Below are 21,834 nucleotides of genomic sequence, written 5' to 3' on the forward strand. Positions count from 1 at the left end.
TATGGCACTGGCCTCCATGCCTACCAGGCGGGCCAAGTGATGCCCCCATGAAGCCAGGCCACTTCCCCAGGCAGGGAGCCCAGGCTGTGGGGGCCTTGAGAGGTTCCTGCCCATTTGTGCAATGTTGGCTCCAAGAATTCCTGGATCCTCCACTCGAGGAGCATGCTGGCTGTCCCCTCGAGGTGCTAGGGGAGGGTTTTGGCAGTGCCAGCAGCACCAGATTCCAGTGACTCGAGCATGTGCTTATTAGGATGCAGAGTGCTCTGGGGTGGGCAGGCTGCTTCCCGAACCCCACCCCAGCTGCACTGCAGCGCCTCAGCCCCACCTCTTATCTTGCAAGAGCAGGAGCTTCGCCTCAGCCACAAGTAAAGGTAGAGAAGGAAATCAGTCTGCCCACACAGAAGTAGGAAGGCACCACAGCCACTGGGCAGGAGAGACAGCCACAGTCTTCCAGAAGGCACTGAGGCAGTCAGAGGGAAAGGCAGACCCACCAGCTGGAGGCAGCCACGACCTGGCTGCACTGGTCAGCAAGGGCTGCTGCCCCAGGGCCCTGGGAGCCTTCGGCCACTGCTGCTTGCCCCTTAGACAGACCTGGCTGCTGCCACCCCACCCTTACCCTCACTGTGCAATTCCTATGGGTTCCAATCCCCACAGGAGCCCCGGAGTCAGAATGTACTGCACAATGCTCCTCCCTGCTGCTGGAGTGGCCCTCCCAGCCACCCCCATGGCTCTGCTTCCACCTTGGGGATATCCTTTATCTCAGACACCACAATGCCCTCCTCCTAGCAGGTGAGGAAGGCAGGCAGTGAGAGGAGGAGAGCCCTTGGGCTTTTTTCCTGCAGGTAGAAGCTCAGGGGAGCCATTTGCCCTCGGGCAGTTTTTCTACAGACAGCTTGGGAAGCCACCCCGCGGGGCATGCGAACAGCTCTGCCACCTGCGCACCCTGCCTGGGCACTGTCTCGCCCCTCCAGTGGGCAGGCTCCTCACCTGTGGATCTTTCACCATCTGCTGCTTCTAGAAAGCTCACTGGCTGTCACATTTACAGTACACTCATAGGCAGGAAGTATTCATAAAGGAAAAGACAAAAGCTCAGAAGAAATGGCAAAAAGCTAGCCCTTGATAAAATAAACTCTGCCTCCGAGTCTTCTTTTTAAACACATGAAAACCAGCTAACAAGTTTCCTGGTTCCCCTGCGACGCTCTCATACCCTAAGGTGTGCGGGCCCACCAGTGTCAGGTACATCTTCCTGCTCAGCGACCAGCCTGGGTCTCTCTACACTGCCTAGCAACACCTGCTTGCTAGAGCCAGAAGAGGCCTCCCAAGAAGGCCTTCACCTTGTCCTATGTTGCACTGTGAGTTGAGCACTGAAGCCACTCTGGTGAGTCCCATCCCCACCCTGAATTCCAAACAAAAATGTCCATGCTCCCTTTGGCAATCCAGCAACAGCCCTCCCCTTGCCCAACCTTGCCTGCCTGGGGAGTGGTGTCCCCCCAGGAGGGCGGGGAATTCCTCGCATGCACAATGAGTATCTTGAAGGTTATCCAGGAAGAAGACGTCTCCAAATTTCAGCAGGTAATGAAGCAGAAGCACCTCAGGGTGTACAATCAGGGTCTCGAGGACAGTGGCTGCACCAGTCTGGGACCTGCCAAGTCTGGTCAACTGCCTTTGAATCCTTCTGAAGACAAGTGGGCCAGGCTCTGGTGAACATGACCAGTGACGTCTGCCACGCACTGTCCTTCAAAACTTTCACTGAATCTAGACAAGGTCCAACCATGGGAGTCCCACAGCCGGGCCCAGCTCCTTGGGCAGGCTATAAACCCAAGGGCCCTGCTCAGAGTCTCCAACCCAAAGCGCTCCTGCCAGTTCCCTGAAGATGCCTACAAGAACATGAAGCCTCCGCACCAGGCATGGGCTGACCCGCTGCTCTCCTCCAGCTGTCTCTTCACATCTGATTAGAATCAGCCGTGTGAATAACACAGGAGGAATTAAGTTCTCTCTCGACTGAACCGGCTGCTCAAGTCTGTCACTAATCCAATTCCATTCTGAGACGAACTTCCTTTTCTTTCTCTGGGGCAGATCTATGAGGCTTTATTGCTATCTGACTATTCATCTTCACATCCCCCCTCTGATCCACTTGTTGGGGCCTGGCTTTTACTTCCTGCCCAACATCGAGACTCAGCCCCGGCAGAGTCCCTTTTCCTCTGCCCACTTGTCCATAAAACTGCCAGCTGTTTGTGACAGCCAGCAGCCTGTGAGAGGGCAGGGGAGAACTTAGGAGAGTTCCATTCTGGCAGAGCTGGGCCTCCTTACGCTCCCCAAATTGTGTGGTGTGACAAAAACAGACACATCCACCCAATCTAAACAAGTTCAGATTCAGGAGACACATCTGTCTACTTAAAAAGACAGAGGAGGCTGGCTAAAAGAACCTGGTACCCAGCCGGCACTCTCTAACCCAGGCATGCAATCTGCATCTTCAACTGTTCCTCCTCACTGCTACCTGAGGATTTTGGGTGGCCCATTAAGGTACTTCTGAGAAATGGCCCCAGGGTCTGGAGAAAGCAAGCCTGGAAGGCACCTGTGACATTCTCCTGCTGCCCTGCCAGCAGCGGAAGGCTTCCAGCTACAAAGTCTCCACCAGCATCGTTCCTGACAGTGCCCCCTGCTGGAAAACCACAGCACGAGGCACACAGCCAACTCTCCTTCCAGCTCTCCTCTAAAAGCCCTTTTGGGGGATCGTTTCCCAAAGTGATGGGAGGGTAACTAAATGTATTCCGGCACAGAGCCTGCAGCAGCAAGGCTGCTTGATTAAGAATGAATTACACTTTCATCAGCACAGAGAGAAAATTGATTCACAAAGCTGCATTGTGATCATCTTGTTCCTAAAGCAAGGGAAGGCTGGGGGAGACACAGAGCCACTTCGGCTATCAGTGGTGAGAGAAAGGAAGCTGTACAATTAAGCTGGGGAACAAAACTAATCAGAGCACCAGGATTCCTTCAACTCGTCTCTGGGGGCCTTGCCTCAATCCACTCATCCCAAGGGAGGACAAAGGCAGAAGGGGACCATCTCATTCATTTTAAACAATAAGACTCACAGCGCTGAACCCATTTTAGATACTAACCTAATAACTCCGGGCGGTGGGTCTCTGCTTGTCCCATAAAAATGCAGTGGAATTGAAATGTGAGCCCTAAAATCATGTTACACTTCCTCTCCACTACTACATATTGAAAACGAAGGAGCGGGGGAGGGTGTAGACACAAAAGGACGTGCAGATCCTCTGGCACCGGATCCACAGGGAGAAAGCAGACTCGGAGCAGAAAGGTGATAGCCGAATCCAGTAGTGGCAAATTCCAAAAGAATCTTTGGTTTGGGGTGTGGGAAACCTTCCCCCTTCCTAATGAGCAAAGAGGAAGGGCCAGTGAAGGGGGATGGCTGTACTAAGTGGCCAGATCAAGCTTTTCTTTTCTTTTTTTTTTTTGAGACGGAGTCTCACTCCGTTGCCAGGCTGGACTGCAGTGGCGTGATCTCGGCTCACTGCAGACTCTGCCTCCTGGGTTCAAGCGATTCTCCTGCCTCAGCCTCCTGAGTAGCTGGGACTACAGGCACATGCCACCACGCCCAGCTAATTTTTGTATTTTTAGTAGAGATGGGGTTTCACCATGTTGGCCAGGATGGTCTCGATCTCTTGACTTCGTGATCCGCCCGCCTTGGCCTCCCAAAATACTGGGATTACAGGCATAAGCCACCGTGTCCGGCCCAGATCAAGCTTTTCTGCAGTCTGGCTAGGGACAGCTTGCACCCAAATGCCATCTGGCGATGTGCACAGTGGGAGCGCTATCCACACACTTATCCTACACAGACGTGGAATGAAACGGCAAGTCCACCCCAATGAACAAATCCAATTTGGTATTAGTGACTTTATCTACTCTCAAGAGATATCTGCCACTGAATACCAGAGGGGCCCTTTTTGTGTATTAATCCCTGAGGGACCCAAAGCAGCAAAAGCTGCCTGAAAACCTGTCTACCTGCTTTGCAGGCTGCCCTGTGGCACGGGCCGGTGGGGCCCTCCACTGCTCCTCTGTTCCTTCCCCTGACAAATGGCCTAATGGGCCTGATTCACCTCACTGGGCAGGTGGCGGCTATCTACTGAGTGGTCTGAGCAAGAGCCTTAGGAAAAAGGTCCAGATAGACTGATGTCATTTTAAAATTGCCAACATCAAAAGAGAAATCATGGCAAGGATCATGAGAGCAGAACCTCCAGCTCGCAGAATGAGTTTGCATCCGGCTCTTCCCTCCCACTGTTACAGCAACAAATCCGGTGCCGAGGAGAGCTGCACTGAAACACATCTTCAGTGCCGAGGGGCCAAATGGGGTGTTTTACTGCCTCAAATAAGGCCTGGTAATATCCTCAGACACTTCCAAATGGTCGTAAAATACCTAGGCAGGCAAGGCAGGTTCGTAGGCTGTTCAACAGCTCTCAAAGAACAACTGCTTGACCGGGTAAAGTGTCTTAACCAAGAACAGGATTGGCTTGTTGACTTTTAGAAAAGAGGCCGATACATTCTTCTATCTAGAGCTACCAGAAACAAGCAAGAAAACTAAGCTCTCAACAGTTACGAGACACCAGGAATTCAGTGTGTGAGAGTGGTAGGAGTGGCCTTCAGGGATGAGCCCAAGGTGTCCCATCCAGGAGGAGCACTAAGAGCAGCCTGCAGTTCTTAATGCCTTCCCTGGGCTTCCACAGAGCCAGGAAGCGGAGAGGAAGAGTTCAGATCACCTCTGCAATTTCTTCCCAGTGTGCTATGCCCACATCTGGTGCTGCTACTGCTCCCTGTTAATCCTTGCTCCCCACCCCACTCCTTTTTCTTTCCTTCCCCCTCTCACCCCTGCGTTGCTCCAGCAGGGAAGGTTCGGGGCTGGGGAGCCAGTATGCTACCTTTTATGTCAAGCCAAGATGCTCTACTATACAACACCCAGTTCCTAAAGCAAGCAGAGCCATTCAGCCCACTGGGGTCATAAGGAGGGTTGGCTATATTAACTACCTATTAAACTTAAGTAGTTTAGCAGCCATCTTCAGGGCTGGCAATGCAGACCAGAGGTCGCCAGGGAGGCTCTGGCCGCTTGTTTTAATTGCGGGAGACGCCTTTCCCTCGTATGCAATCTCTCTCTGTGATTTATGACTTCCCCAGGTGTTTTTTTAACTGTTCTACTTCACTTCACCGGCTCTGCAACTCCAAGGGGAGCCCGCACAAATTGAAGATGACATTGGACTTTTATGTCTTCCTGATCCAAGAGAAGCTGCTGGCGCTTGAGATAAATGTCAAGGCTCCTCTTCTTCCTGTTCCTCCATCAGTGGAAATCACAGTTGGACCTTGACGGTTCAAACCATTTACTAATGAAATAAGCTTTCTAAGCTCCACCACCCCCATGATTTCTCATCCATCAATTTCCGTGGAAATCCTGTGCTCCTTGGGAGACCACGGGCACAAAAGTGATGACTTTGTTTGCTGGCACTCAGACCAGCTCAGGATCGGGAGACTGAAACCCCACTCTTGAGAAGCGATGAAAGAAAGACCCTGAATGTATATATTCCAGGACTGCATTTTACCTTCAAGGTGTGGTGGTACAGTTACGCCACACCAAGCCACCACTCCCATCATTGGCACTGTGGCTCTGAAGGCACGAAAGCCAGGCTCAAGGCATCCTGTGTCCCCCAACCCCAGCCTGACTGCCAGACTCAGTCCCCTCACTCAGAAGGCTCAGATGCCAGGACACGTTTCGCTCCCGCTGAGAATGAAACAATTCCAGGTTCCGCAGGGCGGCTTTTGATTGATAGCACTGCTCTGACTCAGATGCAAATGCCAAACTAGTTGTACTGATCATCAATTGGGAAAAATGGAAATACAGGAAGTTAAGATTAGCAAGAGGAGAAAAATATACCCTTGCAAATCTAAGTGAAATATTACAAGGAACCAGGGAAGTTGATTATGGCTATTTATTTATTCATTTATTTATGAGACAATCTTTCTCTTGTTGCCCAGGATGGAGTGCAATGGCACGATCTTGGCTCACCGCAACCCCCACCTCCCAGGTTCAAGCAATTCTCCTGCCTCAGCCTCCCAAGTAGCTGGGTTTACAGGCATGGGCCACCACACCCGGCAAATTTTGTATTTTTTGTAGAGACGGGGTTTCTCCATGTTGGTCAGGCTGGTCTCGAACTCCTGACCTCAGGTGATTCACCTGCCTCGGCCTTCCAACGTGCTGGGATTACAGGCATGAGCCACTGTGCCCAGGCAATTATGGCTTTTTAAAAGTTTTTACTTCCAGCCACGTAGCAATTAATACAATGAATGAATATGCCCAGTACAAGCTGTGTACTTAGATGCGGCGGTGTGGCCCACATGCCGTCCTTCGCCCTTTGCTGCAGGATCACAAGCAGATTTTCCCTTTTCAGAGTTTTCACCCCTTACTGAGCTCTGACTGTGCACTGAGTATTTCACGCACATTCTCTTATTTATTCCTCACAACAGTCCTGGGGGCAAAGACTATTTTTATTCACCTTTTGCAGGTGAGGACATTGTGCCTCAAGAGAGAGTAAGAATTCATCCTTTTTTACGGCTGCATATATACATATGTAACAAACCTGCACGTTGTGCACATGTACCCTAGAACTTAAAGTATAATTAAAAAAAAGAGAGAGAGAGCGAGTAAGAATTATAGAGAAAGGAAGTGGCAGAGAAGTAGGAACCTCGGTTAATCAGACTGGATGGCCGCTCAGCATTCCTGAGGGAATGCGGTAACCCCTGGTAACCTAAGGGCAAACTCCTTGAATCAGCTTCAATGTTACACAGCCCCTATGGGTACTGCTGAAACCACACAGCAGACTCTGAGACCTCTCAGTGAGGCAGAAGAGTACTGAAAACGAGGACAAATACAATGGCCGGGCAAGATGGCTCATGTCTGTAATTCCAGCATTTTGGGAGGCTGTGGCGGGAACATCACTTGAGCTCAGGAGTTCGAGACCAGCCTGGACAACATGGCGAAACCCATCTTTACAAAAATAAAAATAAAAAAATCAGTCAAGCCGGGCGCGGTGGCTCAAGCCTGTAATCCCAGCACTTTGGGAGGCCGAGGCGGGTGGATCACGAGGTCAGGAGATCGAGACCATCCTGGCTAACACAGTGAAACCCCGTCTCTACTAAAAAATACAAAAAATTAGCCGGGCGTGTTGGCGGGCGCCTGTGGTCCCAGCTACTCGGGAGGCTGAGGCAGGAGAATGGCGTGAACCCAGGAGGTGGAGGTTGTGGTGAGCCGAGATCGCGCCACTGCACTCCAGCCTGGGGGACAGAGAAAGACTCCGTCTCAAAAAAAAAAAAAAAAAAAAAAAAAAAAATCAGTCAAGCGTGGTGGCAAATGCCTGTAGTCCCAGCTATTTGGGAGGCTGAGGTGGGAGGATCGCTTGAGCCCAGGAGGTCGAGGCTGTCACCAACGTGGTTGACAGAGTGAGATCCTGTCTCAAACCAATAAAAAAAAACAAAAAAACCTTATTAAAAACAAAACAGGCCAGGCACGGTGGCTCACTTTTATAATCCCAGCACTCTGGGAGGCCGAGGTGGGCAGATTGGTTAGCTTAGGAGTTCGAGACCAGCCTGGGCAACATGGCGAAACCCCATCTCTACAAAAAATACAAAAATTAGTTGAGGTGGTAGCTAGTACCCCTAGTCTTAGCTACTTGGGAGGCTGAGGCAGGAGGATCACTTGAGCCTGTGAGGTGGAGGTTGCAGTGAGCCGAGAACGTACCAGCCTGGGTGACAGAGTGAGACCGTGTCTCAAAACAAAACAAAACTAACATCAACGCAGGCTGGTTTGATCCCAGATTAGCGAGCTTTTGGACACTGGAAACTGTTCCATTCACTATCAGCTTTTGCATCTCATCCCCAGGCATTCTAGATGGAGTTCTGCCCTTGACATCTAGGTATCCCCACATCCAAGCCTAAAGCAGTACTTCTCTTCAGCTAGGCTTGTGCCAGCCAGACTGCAGCATGCACCACCCCAGAGCCACCCTAGTGCAGGCATGTGGCTGTTCATCAGTCCCGGTCACTGACCACAGGCACTGCCAAAGTCTAGAAAATGGAACATGCACTGAACTTCATGTGCAGCAAAATTTAATAGTGCAGCATTATTTAATCTAGTGATGCTGAGAGAATGCCTGTCCTATTAAACATCAAGTCTCTGCTTTTATTAACCCTTGATTAACCCAAGTGTTTGATTAATTGCCTGGTAGCCTGCTTTAAAAACAAGTTCACATCAAGACATTAAAATGGATGAATAAATAAATGCATCCATGTATGTCCTAGGAGCAGTGCAAATTTAACCAAAAATGAAACTTCTTTTGTCTGCAGTAAAAGCTCAGCGAGAAATGACAGTCAAAATCAGGACCCTGAAGAATTTCAGCATTCTGCATCATTATAGAAAGAAGAAAGAGGAAATCACATTCGGGTTGAGCAGCACCTTCCCATGGAGGGAACACCTGGCAGCACTGGCTGAAACGCAGCGGGGTTTTCTGCTTGCCCCCGTGGTTACAAAAAGTTCAGTAAACCAAGGTGGGTCCACCTGGCTGCTCTGGGTGCCATCAGCTGGCCTGCCCATGACAATGCTGGCCATAACTGCCCTGCTCAGAGCACGGACTGTTCTGTATCAGGGTATCAATGCCAACATGGGTATGAAAGCTGAAGAAACAGGAGCCCGATAAATGAAAGTGTCACATACAAAACAGGGTTCATGTCATGGATTCTTGGAACCACTGACAGCTCAAGTGTACCTTTTAATAAGATCTGTCAGGGACTTTAACAGCTGACCTCTCTTGATGGGATAATGACCACAAGTAGGATCTATCTTATGCCAGATCTCTTTTTGGTAGAAAGGTTCCAATGAGCTTATTCTACTCTATGAGCAGAAACTGCGGGGAAGACTCCAAAGGGACACATCCTATGCTGCTGTCGGGTGGTGTGGGGCTTGTTGGCATGAGTACTACTGGGGATTAGGTGAGAAGTAGAGGCAGGATGTCATTTTATTATTGGGCAAAATACATTCTCTCCACTGCCTAGGCATGCTGGAAGAATAATTAATTGTTGCAGGAGAAAAGCAGCAAACATTCAGTTAATTCACTCAGCAACCAGTGACCACTCCTCTCCGGGGTGCCGTGACTGTACTGTTCCAATGTGAGTTCACTCTGACCACATCTCTGCTCAGCCTGTGGAGAGGAAGCTGAAGCAGAAGCGGCTGAGCACAGATGAACAGAGAGTCCACTCCCCGTGGACTCACATATCAGACCCTGTGCTCTGGGTTTGTTTTATTTGAAAAGAAAAGGGATGTGTACAGAAAGGGAAAGCTCTAAAGGAAAATGAGCCAGCACAAGCAACCCTTTCGCCCCACGACCAGAAGCTGCCAGGTGTGACCATGGGTCTTGAGAGGCTGTCACCGCATAAAACGTCTTGATCTCGAGTTAAAGACACCAGTCTCAAAAATGCCCAGATTGACCCCATTTCCATGCTAGGAGTATGCCACCAAGACAAAGGACTTTTAGACACACCTGACTGGACAAGAAGCCATAACCTTTCCCAGCCCAACAATGACACGAGATGGGAAGAATGGCCGGTCCTACAGCCCCATGACATGCTCTTCGGAACAAGGCAGTCTTCTGGGGCCCTGGAGGCTGGTCTGGCTCCACAGGGTGGGTGCCTGCTTTTAGACTCAAAGCATGCTGCGGCCAGTACCCAGGCACCACCTGCCCTCATAAGGGCTCAGTGTGGCCCGAGGACAGAGACAGGCAAGCTCATGCACGGGTTAGTATCACAGAGGGCAATACCATCACCACATAGAAAGTACCTGGGAACAACCTACTTTGAGGGCTCAAATGCAGATAGGTCTTCTGCCTTGGGCTTGAGGCTAAACCAGCAAAATAAAATGAAGAAAAACAAAAACATACCCTGTGATATCAACAATGCCATAAGTGCCATCTGCAAAATGCTTGGATAGGCCTGAGTGATTTTGTTTGTTTTAATGGCTTGGAACGGGGTCTCTCCAGCTTTCACACTGCAGGTTTCTGTGGCTGAGGGCCCTGCTTATTGCAGCAGCGGTGGAAATGGTGAGACTGTTCCTGGAACCCAGACGACAAGGCTGGGGGTAAGGGGTGAGATGGGGTGTCTGAGGCAGTTCATTTAAGGGCTGACTGGCTCACTGGCTCAGCCATCGTTTTACCTCTTTCCTTAATGGCTGAGGCCTCCCTTGAACTCCCTTTACTGTTTAATAATTTTGTTTTGGAAGGGAAGCCCAGTAAATTACAGAAGCCAGAGGAAAGAAGCATGTGGAATGTGGAAATGCCTTTCCTTCTAGGTTGCACTATTAAAAGGAATTCTCTAGCCGGTGCCAGTTGCGACTGGAGTCGAGAGGTAGAAGTCAGGGCTGCCCACTGTACCCAACAACGACGGCAGGTAGAAACACATCCCCTGGAGTTTTCACATACAGCTTAACCACTAGAAACAGAGACAGTCCGTAAAACTGGAAGCCTATTTTAAAGACTGAGGTAAAGAGTAAAAAATTAACTGTTACCAGTATCACCTAAACTCAATGGACAGTCTTATCTTAATAACACCTATTTTATAGGTGTTAACCTGGTCCTGGGCTATCAGTTAAGAGCAGAGCACTATTTGGCAAGAGAGGACCCTTCTGCTTGGCCCAAATGAGAGAGGTATGCTCTTGGGCTGATAATTAGTATGGAATTTAGCTTCTGAATCTTGACAATGCTGAAAGCTCAAAATACCAATAGAGAAAGACATGAAACCATTTGCAACGTAATAAAGTCTTCTCTTTTAAAACAAAGAGGTTCTCTCCTAGATACTTCCTTTTAAGTATGAAAAAAGTTAAAAATTCAGTTTGGTTTTATAGTCCTTGTCACTTAAAGACACCACAAGACTAGAGGGAAAGTCCATTCTCAATAGCCTCCATTTCATTCTGCTTTCTCATAAAGTAAGGCAGCTCCCTGGGTATAACACCCCTTGGCTTAAAAGGGCATTATGCTTTACTGCTAAATGATGGATCAAAATCCACCCTGTAACAGGGGTTCATTACATCAGAGCTTTTAACACAAGCTCAACTTCCAGCCAGCCAATGGGTTCATAGTCATTGGCAGATTAAATTCCCTTTCTGGCATAAGTTAAAAAATTTCCTCAACTAAGTACATACAAAAGATGCCAATAGTCTAGTGACTTGGCTACTGAGGAAACCAGATGCCAACCTCACATTTCATTAATGATGGTCCTGATCAGCAAAATACAAGAAAGAGACCCTGGGTACCTTTTTAATGGTATTGTGCTTGCTGCTGCCACCCCTGTCGGAGTTCTCATTGTGCAGAATATCCAGAGCCGTCTCCCTCTCTTTCAGTTTCAAGGCCTCGATTTCTGTCTTGAGTTCATTGAGCTGCTCCTGCAGATGCTTGCTCTTTTCCATGTATTCCACTCTGTCGGCAAGAGGGTATCATGCATCAGGGCTTGGGCAGACAGTGAGACACGGCTCAGGTGCTCTGTGGCCCACAAGCTGCTTGGCGCGCGATCTAGGGTTTGAGGCCTGGGGTTCACGTCTCTACTTGGCCACTCACAGGCTGTGGGAGCTTGGGCTGGTCAATTAAGTGCTATGAATGTTTCCTCATCATTAAAATTGGGATAATGATCACAGGGCCGTAGTCAGGATTAAATAAAGTAAAGTGTAGGAGGCCAGGCACGGTGGCTCCGCCTGTAATCCCAGTACTTTGGGTGGCTGAGGCAGGAGGATTGCTTGAGCCCAGGAGTTGGAGACCAGCTTGGGAAACATAGCAAGACCCTGTCTCTATTTAAAAAAAAAAAAGGAAAGAAAAGGAAAGAAAAAGAAAGAGTAGAAAAGCCCTTGGTAAATTCTCATAGGGGGCTCTACAAATACCAGCTGTCATGGACAGCTTTTCGTTCTGTACAAAAAAAAAAAACCATACATGAAACAAGCTTCCTGGGAACCCAGAACAATCTCCTTGTCTCAACCCTTCTTGGAGCAATAATTCAAGTAAACTCTTTTTTTTTTTTTTTGATAGGATCTTGCTATGCTGCCCAGGCTGGCTTTGAACCCCTGGTCTCAAAGGGTTGGGATTATAGGCATAAGCCACAGCGTCCAGCTTCACGTGATCTCTTTTGATAGGCTACCTCCACACTCCCACTTGTTCTGAGACTTCATCTAAAGATGACAGAAGCTCACTCAGAAGCTTACCCAACGCAAGGAAGAAAAGATCCCCACCCTCACCTGAGAACAGATACACTGAGTGACAGCATCTATGATGGTGAAAATCTGGAAACCACCCACAAAGTGTCCAACTACAAAGCATGGCCAGAAAAAACATGCAATACAAATACCAAAAACACTCCATAGGGATTGCCATGGTTAGTACAGAGACTGCCAATACGTGCAAGGGTAAGAAGTGCTATGGTCTGAATATTCGTGTCTTCAAAATTCATATGTCGAAACCTAATTGCCGGCTGGGTGCAGTGGCTCACGCCTGTAATCCCAGCACTTCGGGAGGCCAAGGTGGGCGGATCATGAGTCAGGAGTTCGAGACTAGCCTGACCAACATAGTGAAACCCCATCTCTACTAAAAATACAAAAGTTAGCTGGGCGTGACAGCGTGCGCCTATGATCCCAGCTACTCAGGAGGCTGAGGCAGGAGAATCGCTTGAACCCAGGAGGCGGAGGTTACAGTGAGCCGAGATCACACCACTGCACTCCAGCCTGGGCGACGGAGCGAGACTCTGTCTCAAAAAAAAAAAAGTGTCAGGAGGTGGGGCCCTTGGGCAGTCATGAGGGTAGAGCCTCACGAATGGGATTAGTGCCCTTATTTGTTTGTTTTTTTTTGAGATGGAGTCTCGCTCTGTCGCCCAGGCTGGAGTGCAGTGGCGCAATCTCGGCTCACTGCAAGCTCCGCCTCCCAGGTTCACGCCATTCTCCTGCCTCAGCCTCTCCGAGCAGCTGGGACTACAGCCGCCCGCCACCACGCCCGGCTAATTTTTTTGTATTTTTAGTAGAGACGGGGTTTCACCGTGGTCTCGATCTCCTGACCTCGTGATCCGCCTGCCTCGGCCTCCCAAAGTGCTGGGATTACAAGCGTGAGCCACCGCACCCAGCTAGTGCCCTTATTAAAGAGACTCCAGAGAGACCCCTCATCCCTTCCACTGGGTGAGCATGCAGCAAAAAGGGGCTGACTATGAACCAGGAAGAATGCCCTCACTAGACTCCACCTCTGCCCGTACCTTGATCTTGGCCTTCCCAGCCTCCTGAACTGTGAGAAATCAATTTCTTTCCTTTTTTTTTTTTTTTTGAGACAGGGTGTCTCTCTGTTGCCTGGGCTGGAGTGCAGTGGTGCAATCTGGGCTCATTGCAACCTCTGCCTCACAGGCTCAAGCAATCCTCCCACCTCAGCCTCCCGAGTAGCTGGGACCACAGGCATGTGCTACCACACCCAGCTAATTTTTGTATTTTTAGTAGAAATGGGGTTTCGCCATGTTGCCCAGGCTGGTCTTGAACTCCTGGCTCAAGAGATCTGCCCCCCTTGGACTCCCAAAGTGCTGGAATTACAGGCATGAGCCACTGTACATGGCCAAGAAATAAATTTCTGTTGTTTATAAGCTACCCAGCCTCTGGTATTTTGTTACAGTAGCCAAAACAAAGATAGTAACAAAATACAAACTATAAAATAGCAGACACAGAACAACTTCACCCTGATCCTGGATCCCAACCACATAAATATATATGTCTGGATAATGGGGAAAGGAACATGGACAGCAGATATGACAGCTAGAGGCTCTGGTTCATTGGCTACTTAGCTATACCCTCAGTGTGAGAGCCCAAAGAAAAACAGCCTGGGTTGCGGTTGCCCATACTGGACTCCATGGAGTCACTTTCCCCAAAGGGTTTTCCTGAGGATACCACCTATGGTAAAAGCACATGGGCTGCAGAGTCAGATGGGTGAGGGGTTTCAACCCCTCTGCATCAGCTGTGTGATGCTGGTGGAGTTCACTAAACTCTCTAAATCTGAGTTCTCACTTACAAAATGGGAACGTGAAAACCTACCTTTGATGTCAGTTTGATGTTTGTAAGTTAGCAGGAATTAAATGAGACAAAAGTCAAAACCCCTGAGACACAGGCACTCAATGCATGGTAGCTACTGTGGTTGTCCTCCAGCAAGCAGCAGCAGTTAACCAACTTACCGCTAGCTCTGGGAACTAGGGGCCCTTGCTTAGATTTCCTCTGCAGTGGGGATCCTTTCCTTTCCATCTCTGATCCACTTCTGCCCACCATAAAGGGAAGACGGAGGGCAGCTCAGCAATTGCTGCCATGATCAGGCCATGCTGGGGCCCTGCCCAGCGCCACCCACTGCAGCAAAGTAGCCCCACCAGCTGTCAGCTTTCCTTAGCCTCAAGCCTGAGTCTCTTCTCTCACCTTTGTTTGTTCCAGACATGGGAACCATCACAGATCCCAGTTGCTGGAGAACGCAACTAGGAGGTGACTACGGTCCAGTAGTATAACAGCAGTTGAACTGACTCGGAGATGCTAACAACCCAGTCCTACATTTTAGGTGAGGTTCAGAGCCACCAAAAACTCCAGGTCACCAGTCAAGTGTTATTTTTATCCTGGATAAAAATTTTTATTTTTATTCATTCAGAATGAATGCTGATCTGTTGTCCCTTAATTTCTGATTAAGGAAATTTCTTCCTCCAGGGGGTAAGAGCAGAGCAAACCTTTGCAGGAGTAATGACAGGCTGCTGCAGCGACCTCTCACCTCTGCCCCAGCTTCCTAAGGCCCCAGTCACTCACTCTAGTTCACAGCTGCCCACAGCAGGGCACAGGGGGCTACATACTTTTCTTTCTCTATCTCCATGGAAAGCCGCTTCATGTCAGTATCCTTGAAGTCGAAAGACAGGCTGTCACCAATGAGGTTGAAGCTTGGTATGTCAGGAGACAGCGGTGCTGGAATTGGGTTCATGGGCTGTTAATGAGAAATTTCGGATTAGGAGCTTGGGTCATACAAGCACAGAGGGACACTACTGTGTTGACAACCGATCCTCCAGCAGCCACAGAGGCAATGGGCACAACTCGAGTCCCACCTCCCAATGCCACCACGAGCCCCCATCCCTCCACTTCACTCCCTCCACATTTGCCACTGCCAGGTAAACAATACCAAAGACTACAAATCCAGGAAAATCATCCCTCATCCCTCAAATCTCTAACCATTCTTCACGCTCAGCTGAATCAAACACAAACTCCCACTCGCTTTTTCATTTAGGAAACTCCCAGGCCCTGTGCGAGGAGCTGGAGATGCAGAAAACAAGACAGCATCCTTGGCTTTGAGCAGCTGAAAGTCTTGTTCAGGAAATAGATGTGTTCACAGACCATCACTGTTAAAAAAGGTAAACACTGTAGCTAGGGAGCGAACAGAGGCTAGAAGAGATGCTGCTTTTGCTGGGATCCAAGACAGTGCCAGGAGAAGGTTTGCCAGGCGGGAGATATGGCAATGGGTGGGGCAGTGCCCAGCAAGGGTGCCAGGAGTCTGCCATGCAGTGTAGAGAGGGGTGGGAGATGGGCACCACCACACACCACAAAGGGCTCCACCTGCCCACTGAGGGGCTTGAGCTTGGACAATGCAACCGGAGTAGGGCCTGAAGCAGGAGTGGTGTAGTTTTTTTTTTTTTGGACTTTCATCCAGCACAAAGGGTCATCTAAAGAGGGCCCCAATCTAGCTTCCCTGCTTCTCCTACTATTTGCCCTACTAAGTCACAGACAGTGTTGTTTATTATCCCCTGGACTGCTGCCTTCCCATCTCTGTACCCCTGCCTACCCCATTTCTCCTCCCTATGTTCCATCCCTCTTTCAAGACCCTTCTCAAACACCACAATCTCTCACCAAAGCCTTTCTAGCCCCTCCCAGCCGGCCGGCAACCGTTTTCTTTGCTGTCCCTTAACGCTGTGTTTGCAGTTCTCTAATGGTTCTTCTGTGATTCCACCCTGTAAAAGATTTCTTTTTGGCTGTATCTTCTTTCTACTATTTGCAAGTTTCTTGCAAACAATCTGCCTCTTTTTAATCCTTGGACCCCGTACTGAGTCTAGGACAGTGTCTGGGAAAGAGCAGAGGCTTGGAACATTCATTTGAGACATTCTCAAGGCCTGAGGCAGACCGTCTGCAAGGGTGCTGAGAGAAGGCTCCTGGGGTGCCAGGGATGTCCTGTTTTCTGATCTGGGTGCTGGGTACATGGGTATGTTCAGTTTGTGAAAATTCTTCAGGCTGTACAGTTGTAATTTGGGCACTTCTCTATGTGTATGTTATACTTCATAAAAATTCCCAGCAAAAACGCATACTAGTTGCTGCACCACTAGTGAGAGCATGAACTGGTACAACTTCTTTGGAGAGTATCAGAATTGAAATTTGACCCCACAATTCTATTATAAGAATTGATTCTACCAATATATCCACGTGTGTGTGTCAAGATTGTGTCCAGGGATGTTCAGTGCCATTTTGTTCAAAATTGCAAAAGAAAACAGACTAAATACTCATCCATGAGGGACTGGTTAAATAAATTACCACCCATCCCTGCAACAAAACATGATTAAAAAGCTGATATGGATGATCTTCTCCAGGATTGACTGCTAAGAGGAAAGAGCAGTTACAGCAGTGTATAAGCTTTGCTCCAGTGTATATTTTAAAAACAACACATATAGGCTGGGCACAGTGGCTCATGCCTATAATCCCAGCACTTTGGGAAGCTGAGGCAGGCAGATCACTTGAGCTCGGGAGTTTGAGACCAGCTGGGGCAACATGGCAAAACCCTGTCCCTACCAAATACAAAAAAAATTAGCTGGGTGTGGTGGCACATGTCTGTGGTCCCAGCTACTCAGGAGACTGGGGCGGGAAGATCACTTGAGCCTACGAGGCGAAGGTTGCATTGAGCCGAGATTCTGCCACCGCATTCCAGCCTGGGTGACAGAGTAAATAAAACTCTCTCTCTCTCTCAAAAAAAAATAATGATAAATAAAATAAAAAATAAAAACAAAACACACATCTCAGGTGTTCAGCCCAGTTGAGTGCTCAGATGACTCCAGTCCCAGCTACCATCTGACTGTGACCACCAGAGAGATCCCCAGCAAGGATCTCTGTCTGGCCCAGTCAACCCAACAAGCCACCAGAGGTACTAATAAAGGGTTGTTTCGGCCACACAGCTGGCTTGGGTGGGTTGTTACAAAGTAACAGAGAACCAGGATATATGGCAACAGCAAACTGCTTACATTTTCCCCACCTCAAACCCTGGGCAGCTTGTGCCTCTGGTGCCCTGTGTGCATCTGGGTCATGTATGTGCCTGTGCCATGTGCATGAATGTAAGTATGGGTGCGTGTGTGTGTCCGTGCTGTGTGTGTGGACGTGCCATGTGCATGAATGTATGTATGGGTATGTGCGTGTGTCTGTGCCATGCAGATGACTGTGCCGTGTGTGAGTCTGGGCCATGTGTGCATCTGTGCCCTCACCCTGACTGAATACCCTATGTTCTCTTCTCCACCTGGCTACTTCCTGCTCCCCCTTCAAGCATCAGTGTAGACACCATACTGAGCCTCTCCTGCTCCTCCAGGGTGGGCTGTGTCCTCCTCCTCTAGGCACCTGTGCACCCTGAGAACACCTGTCAGGATAGACTTCCAACTGCATGGCACTATGTGGACACTGAATAAATATGCAAAAAAAAAAAAAAAACATGCCAAACTGAATGCACAGAAGAAAGGAAGGAAAGAGGCTTCTAGTCTTTTTGTGACCCCATTTAATGGACGTCTGACTCTCTGTCCCCAAACTGAGATTGGCTGCTCGTTCTTGCACGGCAGTAATTCACTCTGAGGTGTACAGCCAATCCCTTCCCAGAACTATAATTATGATATATGGTATATACTGATAGTTGAAGATTACATTCAGCTCAGCATTAAGAGGCAAGAGAGCAAATTCTCTTGAGGATAATTTGGGACTATATTACTTAGAACAAGAAAAACATTCCAGCGCTGGAAAAGGCCCTGTTGCCTGTTATCCAGGCAACCAAAGAGACAACTAACTAGTCGAAAGCCAAATGGCAGACCAGGATGTTCTACCCAGTCCCTAACTGCACGCTCTCTGCACCTCTCATCCAGCCACGCGTTTGCTTGAATGGTCACCCTGAAGGCACCACCAGATGAACCGAAGAGCCGGGAGGAAAGAGAACATCACCAGGACTAAGGCAGCCCCAGCTGGTGGCCCCCAGGCTCACCGGGTACGTGGGCTTGGTGGCAATCTCCAGGAGCTTCTGCTTGGCTCTTCGCTCTGCCTCGCGTGCTTCCTGCAGGTCCTGCTTCAGCTGATCTGCCTCTTTGGCCCTGCAAGGAAAGGATGAGATGTCAGCTTCACAGAAGAGGGCAGGTGGCAGGAATAGACCCCATCCCACCCCTGCAGGGGAGAGACCTGGGCTAACCCTGAGGATGGCACCTGAAGAGGCAAAAAAGGACAGTGAGACAGAGATATTTACATGAAATCAGAACTTCCAAGCAAGGACAACATTCCTGAGGATTTTCATTTGGGTTGGTAAATCTAAACTGGAAGAGCAGGAAAACTGGTGGGGAATGAGAGAAACCGGATCTTCTACAGCCAGGAGACGGAGGAGCTGGAAGGGGCACCCGCAGCTTTCTCTGCTTTATTTTTGGGTGAGAGTGAGCTGGGCAAAGGAAGAGCCTGGAGGATCGAAGTTCTTATATTGGATCGCAAAGGGCAGAATGTGCAAGAACTGGGTCTTCACAGCCCCCAGATAAAACACCGGTGGGCCTTGTGCCCACTTTCTCCAGCAGGAATATGAGCCCCATCACTGAGGGCACCCGCACCCTGGTGCAGATCCTCACCCTATGGGGCTCAGGTGGACACGGCCTGGTGCAGGGACTTGGCCCAACCTGCATCACGCACAGGGAGTACGACCCGTATACAGCAAGGCGCCTGAAGCAGGGCAGGCAAAAAGGAACCCTATTCCCAGAACAACAAGCAAAGAGTGGTGAGGAAAACTGTAGTGAATGAACCTTGGTAGCTAAAAGCCAAATTCAAGTGCTCTAAATCAACAGAGCCAAAAGCTGTGGGGAATGTCTCAGTGTTTATCTGAAGGTTGCAGGCCTAGAATAGTCTTTCAAAAGTACAGACAACAGTTCCATCCTTCAACCTGGCCATGAGTGGGACATCCCAGTCACAGAGACCATCCTAGCCCTCCTCCCCCACGTGCCAAGGAAGGCTGGGGGATGCAGGCTTCCCTTTAAAGGTAAGCAGCTGCTGTTCTCCTGCAGCCGCACTGAATGAAAGCAGAAAAGAACCATAATTTTTTTTTTTTTAATGCACAAAGAGCCTCCTCACATCTCTTCAGCTGAAAGCGGTCTGTGGATATGCTCAGGGGTTTTCCTGCACACACGGCCATCAGAGGGACAGGGGCTTATCAAAGAGACACAAGTATGACCAGAGAGGCCCCCCTGGCAGGAGAACTGAGTTCCTGTGCCCAACCAGTAGCGCCAGCCCCAAAATGGATGAAGCACCAGTCACTATCAGCCAAGGAAGAGCCTCCCCCCGGCCCAGAAGATGGGGAAGCAGCTTGAGGACAGCTGCTGTAGAGCTCAGCCTCAGGGCAGGCTGGTCTGCCGCCCTTCGCCAGCCTCCTCGCCGATCTGGTGCTCAGTGCCCCCTCACCTCCTCTCTGACTCCTCAGCCATCTTCAGTGCCAGCACCTCGGCTTCCAGCACCTTCTGCTCCATCAGGCGCTTCTCCTCCTCCGTGCGAATGGCTGTGGCCTTGATGCGCTGCATTTCCTGCTCAGCCTCTGCGGCCTTCTGTGCCAGAAGTTTTGCCTCCTCCTCGGTGATCTGGGCCTTTTCAGCCAACAGGTCAGCTGTCTCCTCAGACCGCATCTGGAGGGCACAGTGCTCTTAGCTGAAGCGGGATCATGTGCTATTCTCCTGCCCAGATCTGCCTTGAACACTGAGATGGGACAAACCAGAGTCTCGGACTCCTGGGGCCCTGCTGCTGAGTGCCCTCCATGACCTCTGACAAGAGATGACAAGTCACACTCCCCAGCTTTTCAGAAGGGCCCTTTGGGCTGCACCCATGGGGAGTAACAAGAGCACCTTCTCTGAGTACCCACCTCAGCTCAGGCTTATGCTTCATGTGGAGAAAAACAACTTAAACTCTGTTCTTTCCCTTTATATCAGTGGTTAGAACCAGAGGAGCTTTTTGTCCCCTGCAAGAGACATGTGGCAGGCCGGGCATGGTGGCTCACGCCTATAATCCCAGCCATTTGGGAGGCCAAGGCGGGCGGATCACCTGAGGTCACGAGTTCAAGACCAGCCTGGCTAACATGGTGAAAACCCATTTCTACTAAAAATACAAAAAAAAAAAAAAAAAAAAAAAGCCGGATGTGTTGGCACGCACCTGTAATCCCAGCTACTTGGGAGGCTGAGGCAGGAGAATCACTTGAACCCGGGAGGTGGAGGTTGCAGTGAGCCAAGATCATGCCATTGCACTCCAGCTTGGGCAACAAGAGCGAAACTCCATCTCAAAAGAAAAAAAAAGTACCGCTGGGCACGGTGGCTCACACCTATAATCCCAGCACTTTGGGAGGCTGAGGCGGGCAGATCACGAGGTCAGGAGTTCGAAACCAGCCTGACCAACACGGTGAAACCCCATCTCTACTAAAAATACAAAAATTAGCTGGGCATGGTGGTGCGTGCCTGTAATCCCAGCTGCTCAGGAGGCTGAGGCAGGAGAATCACTTGAACCTGGGAGGTGAAGATTGCAGTAAGCCGAGATCGTGCCACTGTACACTCCAGCCTGGGCAACAGAGCGAGACTCCACCTCAAAAAAAAAAAAAAAAAAAAAAGACGTGGCAATGTCTGAAGATGTTTTGGATTGTTACAAATGGAGGGTGAGGTGCTGCTACTGGGATCTAGGTCCTACAAGCCCTGCTATAAAGGCAACCTCGTGGTGAAAGTGGAGTTTGGCTACACATAAGCTCAACCTAAATCTGCTTCTGCCAACACAGGTGAAAAGAAAAGGCACTGATTTTTTTAAAGCTGAAATTAAGTATTTCAAAGCAAATGCTGCTAACTCATGGTTTTCAGGAGACTGAGCTCCAGAAAAGCCAAGGAAGTCCCCAGATACCCTCCTAGAACCCCAGCCCCTCAGAAATCACCAGTGCTTCGTTGGCCATTGTTGCTTCTTCTTTCATCTGCAGCAGCCTCCTCTCCAACTCATCCCTCGTGCGTTCAGCCTCCTCCCTCATCTGCTTCTCTCGAGCGAGGCGCTGCCGCTCCATCTGCGAGGGGTGAAGAAAAACAGTTATTGAATCACAGGGCTCGAGACCTAGGGTGTCACAAGGGCCCAAAGATGCCCCATCTCCAGAGTCTCCCCTTTTGGGACCTTTTTCCTTCCCTTTCCTTTAGGTAGCCAGGGTCATTCTTAGTGCCCCCCACCCCGTCCTTCTAAACCAGTTGCAGAGTTGAAAGCTGTGCCACTTGAAAAACAGTCTAGTGGTGAATGAACAAATGAACAAACAACAAAAAATCAAGCTGAGTCTTGACCTGGATAGAAAGAAGCATTCTTTTTTTTTGGGGGGGGGGGGGCGGGGGACAGAGTCTTGCTCTGTCACCCAGGCTGGAGTGCAGTGGCGCGATCTCTGCTCACTGCAACCTCCGCCTCCCAGTTTCAATCAATTCTCCTGCCTCAGCCTCCCGAGTAGC

The 21,834-nt window shown here is 49.6% G+C and overlaps 1 protein-coding gene across 11 annotated transcripts in view; it reads right to left on the reverse strand.

The window, feature by feature from the left end:
• The window catches only part of NF2 (NF2, moesin-ezrin-radixin like (MERLIN) tumor suppressor), a 94,427-nt gene that overhangs the window by 5,920 nt on the left and 66,673 nt on the right, over window positions 1-21,834 (reverse strand). For 6 of the 11 annotated variants that reach the window (XM_063623644.1, XM_055253501.2, XM_055253507.2 and 3 more), the window contains 5 exons: window positions 21,288-21,410; window positions 19,790-20,007; window positions 18,345-18,450; window positions 14,932-15,059; window positions 11,354-11,516 (listed from right to left, as the gene is read on the reverse strand). In XM_063623644.1, coding sequence (XP_063479714.1) covers window positions 11,354-11,516; window positions 14,932-15,059; window positions 18,345-18,450; window positions 19,790-20,007; window positions 21,288-21,410 — 738 coding nt within the window. Of the gene's footprint in view, window positions 1-8,215; window positions 9,947-11,353; window positions 11,517-14,931; window positions 15,060-18,344; window positions 18,451-19,789; window positions 20,008-21,287; window positions 21,411-21,834 lie in introns of those variants that run through there. The other 5 variants (XM_055253511.2, XM_055253509.2, XM_055253502.2 and 2 more) reach the window with 4 other exon arrangements.

Source organism: Symphalangus syndactylus, chromosome 18, assembly GCF_028878055.3.
Source record: "Symphalangus syndactylus isolate Jambi chromosome 18, NHGRI_mSymSyn1-v2.1_pri, whole genome shotgun sequence".
Classification (NCBI taxonomy): domain Eukaryota; kingdom Metazoa; phylum Chordata; class Mammalia; order Primates; family Hylobatidae; genus Symphalangus; species Symphalangus syndactylus.